The sequence below is a fragment of the Melospiza georgiana genome, chromosome 4 (assembly GCF_028018845.1).
Source record: "Melospiza georgiana isolate bMelGeo1 chromosome 4, bMelGeo1.pri, whole genome shotgun sequence".
Classification (NCBI taxonomy): Eukaryota; Metazoa; Chordata; class Aves; order Passeriformes; family Passerellidae; genus Melospiza; species Melospiza georgiana.
The window spans coordinates 19,454,709-19,466,923 of NC_080433.1; the positions used below are offsets into that span (position 1 = coordinate 19,454,709).

General features: G+C 40.5%; 1 protein-coding gene across 2 annotated transcripts in view; it reads left to right on the forward strand.

Moving 5' to 3' along the window:
• BRAF (B-Raf proto-oncogene, serine/threonine kinase) overlaps nucleotides 1-10,330 on the forward strand; it is a 77,919-nt gene extending 67,589 nt beyond the window's left edge. For both annotated transcript variants that reach the window (XM_058022309.1, XM_058022308.1), the window contains 3 exons: nucleotides 357-491; nucleotides 1,339-1,492; nucleotides 7,085-10,330. In XM_058022309.1, the coding sequence (XP_057878292.1) occupies nucleotides 357-491; nucleotides 1,339-1,492; nucleotides 7,085-7,107 (312 nt within the window). In that variant the 3' untranslated portion in view covers nucleotides 7,108-10,330. The remainder of the gene's footprint in view (nucleotides 1-356; nucleotides 492-1,338; nucleotides 1,493-7,084) is intronic.
• The last annotated feature ends 1,885 nt before the right edge of the window (nucleotides 10,331-12,215 follow it).

Here is a 12,215-nt window from a genome sequence, read left to right on the forward strand (position 1 = left end):
TATTTTTAGACATTCTGTTCCTGCCAGAGTTGCTTGTTCTTGTTTTTGTCAGTTTTTGACACCGAAGAACCATTCCTTAGATGGTAATTGCTATAAATGGTAACCATTTACTAGTGTTCAAGTTCCACAGAAATCTCTCTGAGGAGGAGGAAAAATCTAATTTTTTTGTCTGTACTGAATAGGTTAGCAAGTATTACTCTAAGAAATTTGTCAATTTCAATATCAGCTAATGTTTCCTGGGAGCAGAAAGCTTGTTGCTGCAACCAAAACAGTCTAGCAAATTGTTCACCTTTTTTGACTGTTTATTTTATCAATTCAGCTTCTTCCTCTTTCATCTTTTTTCCCCTTAAATAAAGATAATTTTCATGGTGGGACGAGGATACCTATCTCCAGACCTCAGCAAAGTACGGAGCAACTGTCCCAAAGCTATGAAGAGACTAATGGCAGAATGCTTAAAAAAGAAAAGAGATGAAAGACCCCTTTTTCCACAGGTGAGAAATGCTCCTCTTTAGTTCTCAACAGACTTCACAACTTTGAATTGTAAACTCACTGGCCAGTTCCAAATCTTTTTTATTAGTAGTATCGCAGGGTTTCATAAGAGACCTGGTTCAGTACTTGGTTAGGTCTGTTTAATTAGAAATGCTCATTTTCATTTCAAAATTCAGGTATTAAAATGACCTGTGTCTTTTGAAAAGTAGTTACATCTTGGAGAAAGTTTCAGCTGGGAGATAATGAAAGCAATAGTTACAGTTAGACACACAAATTAGTACTTGGTAAACGTACTCAGAAATGTTTACACTGCCCTCCTTGCTCTCCCCCAAGCTTCATGAAGGGAAACAGTTTTGCCACAGAGCTTGATTTTTATCGTGCCTGCTGAGGAAGGTTTGGGCTCAAAAAGCTTGAGGGGGAGGAGGGCAAAAATCTGATTTTTTTTTTTTCCCGTTTTGAATGTAAACCAAATCATTTTCAAAAGATAAGGAGCTCCCCCTGCTGACTTTTTGGGAAATGTTGTTAAGCAAAACTGGCAGAGCTGGGTTTGCAGCAATGGCAGGTACAGGTACTGGTGCATAGACAAGGAGTCCAATAAAAAGTAAGTGATTTCACTGTGCTTAGAGGGAATCTGTGCCTTTAAAAAGGGAAAAATTCCTCAACTGTCATTTTCAACTTCCTTAGGATATAAACATTAAGAGTGCAATGCAGTAAGCTATATTTTTAAAATCCTTTTTTAAATATGTGTTTAAATATTTTTCCGTAGTTAGCTGATATTGTGCCTTTGAATTTAAGAGACAGTCACAGCTTTGGAACAGCAAGTTTGATCATGTATTTTCTATGTTTTAGATTCTTGCCTCCATTGAGCTTCTGGCCCGGTCATTGCCAAAAATTCACCGCAGTGCATCTGAGCCCTCGTTGAACCGGGCTGGCTTCCAGACAGAGGATTTTAGTCTATATGCTTGTGCTTCTCCAAAAACACCCATCCAGGCAGGGGGATACGGTGGGTTTCCAGTGCACTGAGCCAAAATGTGAAAGCATGTGCTTGTGTGTCTGTGTGCTGGTGTGTCCTGTGAGTGCCAGGTGTTTGTTCTCAGCTCTACCAGCTCTGATTGTAAGGGTTACTGAGGGAACAAAGGCTCACTTCCTACCACTGGGCCCTGAGTGTTCCCAGCACAGTCTGTGTTGGTAACTGGTGCCCTGGGAACAGCTGGCACAAGAAGAGCTGTAATGTCACGTAAGAGACATGGAAAAGTCACTTCAAAACAAGCAAAAATCTTCTTAAGGTCATCAGGTGTCATTTTTGCCTAGTTTATTGATTGGAATTAGTTACTCAGGAGTGTATTTGATTTGAATCTACTCAAGCTGTGGTTGTCTGTTGTTTTGGGGGTTTTGTCGGGGTTTTTTTTACTTCATTTAAGGTCATTATATTTGAGCAAAAAGCTTTAGATTCTTCATTTATTTAGGCTATTCATGTGGGAAACACTTGGAAAGATAAATTTATCTTCAAGGCTGAACACAGTCAAAACTTTGTTGTGGTCAGCAGAAGTGAGCAGATACAACACAGAATCCAAAGAAAACCCTGAATAACATGTAGCTCTTATCTTAAAAGTGGAAGTTTAAATTAGTACTGTTTAGGGAACATTTCTCCTACAGAAGAGTGGTAAATGGGTTTTTTTATGTTACCTTTTTCTCTAAATATTCTGACCTGATATAGTTTACACCATCTCCAAATGTTCTGTTACAATGCAACACAGAAGAAATTCTGAATATGCTTTTGCCAAGCTGAAAGGCATTACTGCATTACTGGTAATGGTGCCTGTATCCTTCAATTAGTACAGATTTCAAAATTTATAAAAACATTTTAAATCTCAAGCATGACCAAGTGCTTTAAGAGGAAAAATGCTGCTAACACCCATAATAGGGAAAGAAGATTTGAAAAAGCAGTTTTGTTCATGGAAATCAATGTTATACTACAAATTTTGTTAAGATGAAAAGTGTTAATTACTTTAATATTGTTAAGAATACACTGAACATGCTTTTCTTCAGAGGCAAATTGATTTTTGCAGTTCCATGGAAAAGCTGCTATTTGACTAGGCAGAAGTGAATCAGTTGGAATAAATATCTAACTGAGAAAGTTAGACACCTTACCAAAATCCTCCTCACTTTGGAGACTGTATTTTCCTCTAGAGCATTTCTCTAGAACAAGTGCATCAGAGTAGTGGTTTAGGTTATATCAATCTTTAATGTCAGCTATGAAAAAAAGATGTACAGGCAGTGTTCTTGTATGCTTTGAGATGAGTTGTGTGGTTTTACTTGGTTTAAACTGCTGAGCTGTTAATTCTCGCAGATTACTCTGCATTGGAAACAAGCTGTTGCTGCTCTTGTTGGGACTTCAAAGGGCCAGGGGTGTTCCTGGTGGCTTCTGGTTTATGTACTCAGAGAGAAGTTTGCTTGTTTCTAGGAATACATTTTTGAAATAGATCAGGAATTCCAAAATGTTTTGGTTTACTGCTGTCTGGCAACTGAGCCTTTTAAAATGGGAAGCAGATTTAGAGAGCTTGAAGAGATATAGGCAATTTTTACATTTTCTGGATGGATTATAATGGTCTTTTTGGCTTCTGCTGTTGGAATAGTTTGGGAACTAACTTTTCTCCTTTTCTTAGTCAAGAAAATTTAGCTGTTGAAATTTCTCTTTATGGAAATAGTTACAGAGGACAGAAGTTGTTATTGTTTTAGAAAATCTGTTTCCCATCTTCTTCATAGCTTCACCTCATTTTGGCAGGCTTATCTTAAAATGAAAACAGGACTGAAGTGTTGTTTTCCTCTTTCATTCTCTATTTTATCTATCTGTTCTAGCACTGATGAGGAATGTTTCCAGAGCTGTGGGGTGTGGTATTTAGGAGAGAGCAAGAGGATGCTACTGGGTCTCCTGCAGAATTTAGAAACAGGGCATCCCACACAGAAAAGTCTTACCCACACAGGGATTTACAGGGAGTGCAGATCCTTCCCCACTGCCCTGCCCAGGCTTGCTCTTGTTCAGGTCTGCCACATCAGTTCAAACCAGTCATTCCTTGGAGCAGTGTTGTCCTTCTTGTTGCTAGGATTGTTCATCTGTGCTGTCAGAGCCACAATTATGGGGGAAAGTGCTGCCATCCTTAGACATATTTGGCCATTTCCTGCTGTATGGTCAGTGCATTCTTCCTGTGTCACCTGTTCTTACTGAGCACTTTGGGTTCCATGGCCATAATGGGATTTTAGCTTCTCACTAAACATTTTATGAAGCCTAAAAGGAGGCTGTTTTGTGGATCATTAACTTTATCTGACAGAGAGGCATTTAGAGCTCTCATTTCTGTAAGTTCTAATTGCTGCTTCAATGAGATTTGGAAGTATCTGTGAGAGGGAGGTGCCTAACTACACTTGTGGATTTGGGTCAGGGTTCTCAAAGGTGTAACTCAGCTGTGTTGTTTAGAAACAGACACCTGCTGGGTCAGCAAACATGCCTGGAGGATCCTAGGTTTTTCTGGAGGAGTAATTTATAGTAGCTAAGGTTCCTTTTTTATTTTACTTCCCTACATATCAGTACAGAAACAAAATCTGTCTTGGTACCTTCAGCATGTTCCAAATTTTTACTTACCCAATGGACAGTATCCATACAAAAGATCAGCACAGGATCCAACAGAAAGCTACCTCCTTTTTTTTTCTGTCTGTGAATGTAAACCAGGCATGGTGTTGGAATCTGGTGTTTCCCTGTGATATATCAGTCAGTCTCTAGTTCAGTAGGTAAGGCTGGCACAGCCTGGAAGGGAACCATTCTTCTTAGGATTCTTCTGAGAAACATGGCATCTACCCCAGGATAAGGAGTACAGTTAAGATGATGTGCATACCTCAGTAAGCCCATGAATTCAGGTAGCTTACAAATTTGTGAGAGTACAGAATGGTAGCTGCACCTTAAATCTTTCCAGAAATTGGGGTAGCAGGTTCACTCTGCTACCTTGTAATGCATTGTTTGGAGGCAACATGAAAGATCTTGATCATCTTTTTACTACAGATTTTTTGAAAGTGTGCATTTAAAATAGTTTCCACTTGCTCTGCATGAGACAAGCATGAAAAGACTGTAGTAGCTGACTTGAAAGGGGTTTGTAAGTGTATATTTTCAGATGCTATCCATCCTTTGGAAAGAAATTGCTACCAGTCAAAGCAAATATCTGCAGTTCTGCTTGATAAAAAGCACCTCAGATGTCTGGCTCACAATGAATATAAATATCTGGGGATTGTTCTTGTAGCAAGTTGCTAAGCATGTGGTTTCATAGCTTGGTGTGGATAGGTATAGCCATGTACATATCTCAACTAGGGAAAGCTGTTACTGGCAACTTCATTTTACACATGTTCAGCCAACATAATCCCCTTACTAGATGACCATGTTACCTATTTTGGTCTCCTGTTGATTTGAGATCAGATTAACGCTGCAATTTTGAAAGGGGAGATTTAGCATTAGCTTGTCAAAGAAAATATGGTTGCTAAGGTTTTGTTTAAATGGCACGAAAGTCTGAAAAATTACCTTTTTACAGCTACCATTCTATTTCAAAGAAGTATTTACTTCTGGTCCTGTTTTTCCATTGATTTTTCCCAGCTAAAGGTTCTTTTTTTTTTTTTTCTGAGAGTCCCTATATGACTATTAAAATCTGAATTATTACCAGAAGTTGGCAGAAGGACAAGATGAGTAATGAGGGAGCAATCTCTTCTTTATACATTTATATCTTTAATCACCAATTTAAAAAGGCAGACTGAAAAGTAAATTAAATAGAGCATGTTTTGTAAGTGTAGCTAAGCATAAATGTCACCTAAAAATTGACCTCACAGGGAATATTTGGTTACTTTTTTTGTCCTTCTCTTAAAAGAAAACATGTACAAAACTTGAGGTGTTTCTAGAAGATACTGTGAAGAGAGTTGAGAAGTCATTGAAATGTAGCAAAAAAAAAAGCAAGAAAAAATTATCCAGTATTTCAAGTATTTGGAGCAAGAGTTTCATCTGGTGGTAGAACTAGTAAATTAGGCAATTAAATCCATCATGAAGCTTTTATTCTATTGTTGTTTTACCTTAAGCCCACCACCACAGTCCATAAAGACAATTAGAGCTTGAGGCCTGTCACAACTCCCTGTGCCACCCATACTTTGGACTTCAAGTGTACTCCCTTGTCATTCCCTACAAGGCACAGAGCCCTTTCTCTGCTTTCTTCAAGTTCCCTTAGAGCTGGGTGAGCTGTTCCTCACAGACCGTTTAGATGCCTTTTCTTCCTCCTCCTAGTGCAGACAGCTGACTGCTCTTCTTGGTTCTGCTCTTTGTAGAGCAAGACATTCCACAGAATTAACACTCTAAGCCTAAAATTTTGTTTGCAGGGATGTTTCTGTTTTGTTTCCAGTATTCAGAATAAGAATCTCTAGAAAAAACAAAGCCAACAATACAATCACTCTTGAAAAGATGGAAGGACAGCAGATAGGAAGCACTTGTTTGAATGTAATGGCATTCAAAACCCTTCTGTTGAACAGAACAAAGGCTCTCTTGTGCCTGCTTATCACTCCTTCAGTATTAGGGAAGCTCTGAGAAGTGCTGGCAAGAAAGTGGCATAAACTAACCCAAAATGCATATGAAATTCAACAGGGGGAAGTTAGACACCCCTCACTAAAAATCCTGTGGAATACAATTCTTTGTGGGTGGCAGGGATTTTTTTTTTTTTTTTTTTTTTTTTTTTGCTAAAGTATAGGACTAAGAGGATTAATATCTTAGACTCAGCTTCTATTCAGTCTTCTGTCAAACTCCTGAAAGACTTCAGGCAGCAATTTTACTCTGTGTCATAGTTGCATCCCCTCAGAAGTGGGGCTATGAGTGTGTCTCACGGCACGGTGACACTAAATAAATTATGTAGGATTTCAGGACATCATCACATGTGAAAGCACTGCATTATAATTATTCTTTGTTCAGTAATTCTGAAGGAAGCATGGAGTTGCTTTATTTGTTATGCTCCCTGTTAGTGAGGCCTAATTTCTGGTTGGGATTGAATAGACAATCTCTCCATTCTTATATTTGTCAGTGGGTTGCTGTGTTGCTCTCTAAACCAAATCCTAGCACTCTGTAACACTGGTTTTCTCTTCAGGCACTTTACTGTATATAGTCTTTAAAGGGTAATGGATGTCTCATAAAGTTCTTTGTTATTAAATTAGTTTTACAACAGAACAGAATTGGTTTGCAGTTGGATGCATTTATTGAAACTGGTGCTTCTCAGGAGGACATATGTGCAATAAGGAATTTAAAGTAACATTAAGCTCTGACACATTTAATTTTCAAATGCATGATGAATTAGACTTTGCTTGAACTTTCACCTTCTTGGGAAGAATGGGTACAGCTTGCTTTTAAGAAATCCTTTGTTGGTTAAATATGCTGGGTCTGTGTTCAATGTTCTCTCACTGTGTATTCTCTCATGCTTTAATTTTAACAGTTTGCATTTTTTAACATCTTTTATATTCAGCCTGATGTTCAACTAGTCTCGTAACTGAAATCACCTTTTTAAACCAAGCTCTTGTCCTCCCTCTACAGGAGAATTTGCAGCGTTCAAGTAGCCACAGCACCATGGCAGCACCCACTCTGTTATTTAAGTCTTGTGTTCCTACAGTTTCTTAACATCAAAACTCCATTCTGCTCCGCTAAACCTAAAGTAATTTAGAAAAGATATCCATAAGCTTAAAAGTGGAGCAGAATGGAACCACCAGTCCAACACAATGGGGAAAAGTACCTTTTTGGGAACCAGAGTCCTCTGCTGCCAGTGTTTCTCCTTGGACACAAACCACCCCGTGCGTTCGGAGACCTGCGGTGGCTGCCTGTGCCGTTGGCATCGCTCCCGGAGAGGAGAGGGCGCTCGTGGTGTGCCTGTGGTGCTCGGGGCGGGGACGGAGCTGCTGCTGCTGCTGCTGAACTAGGAGCCTTGCTTTGGAGGGTCTGCCGGCCGCCTTGCTCCCTCTGACAGCGTCACCATCAGAGCCTCACCGGCTGATGAGCGCTCATTTCAGCCAATCATTTTCCATTCTGATCCTTTTTTTTTTCCTGGTGTACTTACTGATTTATGGACAACGCAGTATCCCCTTTTCGCTGTGTTACAGTGTCAAACACCTCAGTCTGTCTATATCGCTGGGGTTTATTCCTTTAAATTTTAAAGTGTGGAGCAGTGGGAGCTGGAGATGTTATTCTGAAGGCAGAGAGGTTCATCTGAAGGAAAAGGGGATGCTGCCATACCTTTTTTCAGATTTACTTTACCGGTTCTTAAAAAGAACAAACAACAACCACCATCCTCAACCTTTTTCCTTTTCCAATATTTTCTTGGTATGTGCATATACAACATCTCTTTGAAGGATTAGGTCAATCCTTCTTTTGTTGGTCCAGCAACAAACTGAAGTTTAAAAAAAATGTAGCGAGATTGTCCTCTCTTTTATTTTTTTTTGTATCATACGATACAATGTATTTATCAAAGATGCTACTGCAGCATCTAAAGTCTGTAGAAATCCTGATACAGACTGTGAATGGTGTATGTACCTACTTTAAAAGTTTTATTTTAAACGAGGGTGCAGGTTAATGCCAGGTACCTTACCAATATGTAATGTTTTCATAAATAAGGAAAAAAGTTCTCAGGTTGAATTGAATTCAAATACAATCCCCCCTAGAATTAGACATTCCAAAAATTATGTTTTGGTACTTTCAAGAGCTTTTTTTAAAGGATTTTTATCCTGTTAACTACACGTCCTCTGATAAGTGTGTGTGTAAATGTGGAGCATCTTGTCCTAATGGCAAGTTGTTAGATCAAAACAAAACGGTACTTGCTGGATCCACGCTGACTACTCCTGCTCTCATTGCTTTCCTCCCTGTCAACTCTTCCCTTCTGCTTGTCTTTCCCCTCTGTACACTTTGCAAACTAGGACGAAGGTGGCGGTGTCTCCATTAGAGTGCTTTGTTTTCCTGTCCTCCAGTCCTGGTTTTCAAATGGTTAGTAGCTTTTTGAAAAGTTACCCAGTCAGGGAAAACAACAACTCATAGAGTTCTGCACATCATTTACCTCTAGTAGAATGTCTCGTGATATGATCTGCTTGCAGAGTTCTCTGGTATGTGGTATTACCTGTAAATTATTTGTACAGAGGCGAGGCAGACCACATTGGAAAGAAACTCAAGCTCAGACAGAAGTTTCCAGAAATTGATTCATATCAGCCCTGTACCACTCCAGGCGAGGCAGGAGAACTGACCCCCCTCTAGCAGAGAGGTTCTTGCTGGGACGAGGTGGGGAGTGTTTAATAAAATCACGACAAATAAATGAAGGAGTTAAATGTGTGTGAATGTGGTGTCCATGCTAAACATGGATGTACCGAGTGAAGGTGCTGTCCTTCCCTCCCTAGGGGAAGGGGACTGTTCCTGTCTGCAGGAGGTTGCTCCCAGATGAAGGGAGAAAAGCACATCAGAAGTAGAAGGTGTTTTTAATACCCTGGAATGTTGCGGTGTTGCTGGTAGTCTGTTACGTTTGTCAGTAAATATTTACTGGGGCTGTAGGGACCAGACTGATCTGAAGTGGGAATTAAAACTGAAATACTGTGTATTCATATTAATTCCACAAACATTAGCAAGATAGCAATAGTGAATGACTTAATAGTCACTACAAGAATGAAGTGATTCATGTTGGTACATGAACAGAATTGATTTTGTGTATGGGACGCATTTTAAAAACGAAGGAAAAAAAAGCACAAATTTTTTTCTTGTCTTCTGTGGGTCTTCAGATGCTGTAAGGTTTTTACCTTAATGAGGTTGGCAGGAATTTAAAAAGTAGCAATAGCCACTTTCCAGTGTGGAGAAGCTGATGCAGAGCAGTGGTAGCAGATGGTGCAGTCGGAGTGCTCCCTGGTGATCATCTGAGGCCAGTACCTGAGAGCTGGAGGGAGCCTGGGGCACTGGTGGCAGCAGGCAGGTTGAGAGCATTTACCAGATACAGGCTCCCGGGGGAAAGGAGTCCCTGCTTCTCCTTTCACCCCGTGCTTGGCTCCAGCCCCTTTATGGTCTGTGACCCCATTTGTACGTGCCTGGGATACTGAGGTCAAGGTTCTCTCAAAAGAAGCTGTTAACAGAGCAAGTATGGACAGGTGGTTCAACACTCATTTGTTTCACAGATCATGTTAAAAGCTCTTGTTTCCTTCCACAAAGTCATGCTGGCAGAAAATTCTGTTAGGAACTTCATTCTATCTTTGCTTAAAATGAACTTACTTTGGTAAAGATTCATTACCCATTAGTCTACAATATGCTTCTTGAGCCCATAGGAAAAGCACAAGGAAAATTGCTATCCTTGTCCATGCAAAGCACTTTATAAGTAACACGTGATCTCTGGGGGTTTTTTATTGGGATTTGTTTGTTTGTAGTTTTTTCTTTTTTTGTTTCTCGTTTTATTTTTTTCCCTGAGGAATGTGCAAGTTGTTTGGCTGCTGTTTAGAGAAGTCCTTTCAGGATGCATTTCTACTGGTTTTCTCGTTTGTTTGTTTCTCTCCAGATAGCTGTAGTAATGTGTGTTTGTCTGTAAGAGTTCCCAGGTAATGCTCATACAAAACTTTGAAAGAAATGTAGTTTGTAAATAATTGGGATTATTTTTGGTTTTATCTTTTCCTTAAGGAGTTTTTCTGAATGTCTTGCATGCCATCAGGACCAGTCTTAAAGATGCCCTTTAGATACTTAGTGATTGGAGAATCAAGAATAGATGAGAAATGAGTGCTCTCTGTAGCAGTGGGATGAAGGAAGTTAGCTGAAATGACCAACACATTCATGCCTGTTGCTCTAAATTCCTTAAGCTCCTTCGTGGTGTCCCAACCACAGGCACATACCACAGTATGGAAATGTGAGTACATCCTTCATGTGCACGTGTTGGGACAAACACCCAGAGACTCATTCTGCTTCTTCAGCTCTGTAGTATTTTGTATTTCATAATCATTTGCAAAAGTACCAGTATGCAGTCCCAGCTATTCGTGTCTTTATCAAGCAGGCACAGACCTTCCCCTCTGCCTTTCCTTTTCCATACAGGTGACAGAGGCCTGTTGTTACCTCTTGTTGTTACCTCTTACACCTTCCTGCTCAGAATGTGATTGTTTCCCCTGGCATATTTGCCAGAACTGCAACATTGTGGTGGAGCTCAAACCAAATGGCAGGGATATAGAGGCCAGGTTACTTTGAAATTAATTGATGTGTCATTTAAGCCCTACATAGCCCCAGATACAATTAGCCCAGTCATTTCTTCTTTTTTTTTTTTCTAAACTTATGGAGGTTAAATAAATCCACTTCTGCTTTTTATGCTTACCCAAAATCATCTTTTCTTGTACTTGACTGCTCCAGCAGCTGATGATGATGCAGAATGTTTGAGAACAAAATCTGTCATTTTACCATGGTGTCTTAGCATCACTTGAAATAGTATGTGCTCCTTAGAGGCAGAATTTGGCCTTTGTGACATAAAATGAGTGAAATTCTGATTGTTGGTAAAAATTATGTCTTTCTGTAAATACCCAAACTGGGGGAAAAGTACCCTGATGATCACACACAAATAGTTTTTCTTCTGTTTGCCTGGTGGTATAGATGCATCCAGCATTTTACAGAAGGTTGAGGGAAGCCAGATCCCCAGACACCTCACAAACAAGTATGGATTGAAGCTTTGATATCTGCAGAGACTAAGTTTAGGGAAGAAGCATGTAGACATTTCACACTTCTGCAGCCTCTAGAATTCATTCCCTTCTTGACTGTGAGTGCAGCATTTGTAGCACAAACTTTTCATAGTACTGTAGACATGTCCTCTGTTGATAAAATGTGTCACCAGTAGCACAGTGGGACAGGTAAAGCCTCTAGGTACAGTCAAGTTAAAAAGCAGTTGCATGAGTGGACTCTTAGAGCATCACTCTGAAAATGCTGAGTGTTCTGGTTTTCTCTGATGCATTTTACATAGAAGTTTATGAACCAAACTTTGTTTACTGCAGGCTTGTTACTGTGCATTTGCACTTGGTGTTTGTTTTGGCATGCATTTGGAAGACCTGTCTTCACTGCTTCATTACTTCATCCCAACTTCATACCCACCATATGAAGTTTAGCCAGGAGAAGTACTGGATTCTGCACCTGGGGTGAACAGCCCTGGTTGTGTGTATAGACCAGGGAATGAGAGGCTGCAGAGCACAAAGGAACCTGGGGGTCCTGGTCATGGCAAGCTGAACACAAGCCAGCAGTGCCCTGGCAGCCAGGAGGGCCAGCCCTGTTCTGGGGGCACAGGGACAGCATGGCCAGCCAGGCAAGGGAGGGATTGTCCCCCCTTGCTCTGCTCTGGGCTGGGGCAGCCTCACCTCCAGTGCTGGGGCAGTTTTGGGTGCCACAGTGTAAGAAAGACTATATTACTATTAGACTATTATTAATGAACTATTAGAGAGTGTCCAGAGGAGGGCCATGAGGATGGTGGAGGGGAAGCCATATGAGGAGCAACTGAAGTATCTTGGTGTGCTCAGCCTGGAGGAGACTGAGGGGAAACTCACTGCAGTTACAACTTCCTCGTGAGGGGAAGAGGAGGGGCAGGCACTGATCTCTGCTCTGTGGTGACCAATGACAGGACCCAAGGGAATGGCCTGAAGTTGCATCAGGGGATGTTTAGGTTGGATGTTAGGAAAAGGTTCTTTATCCA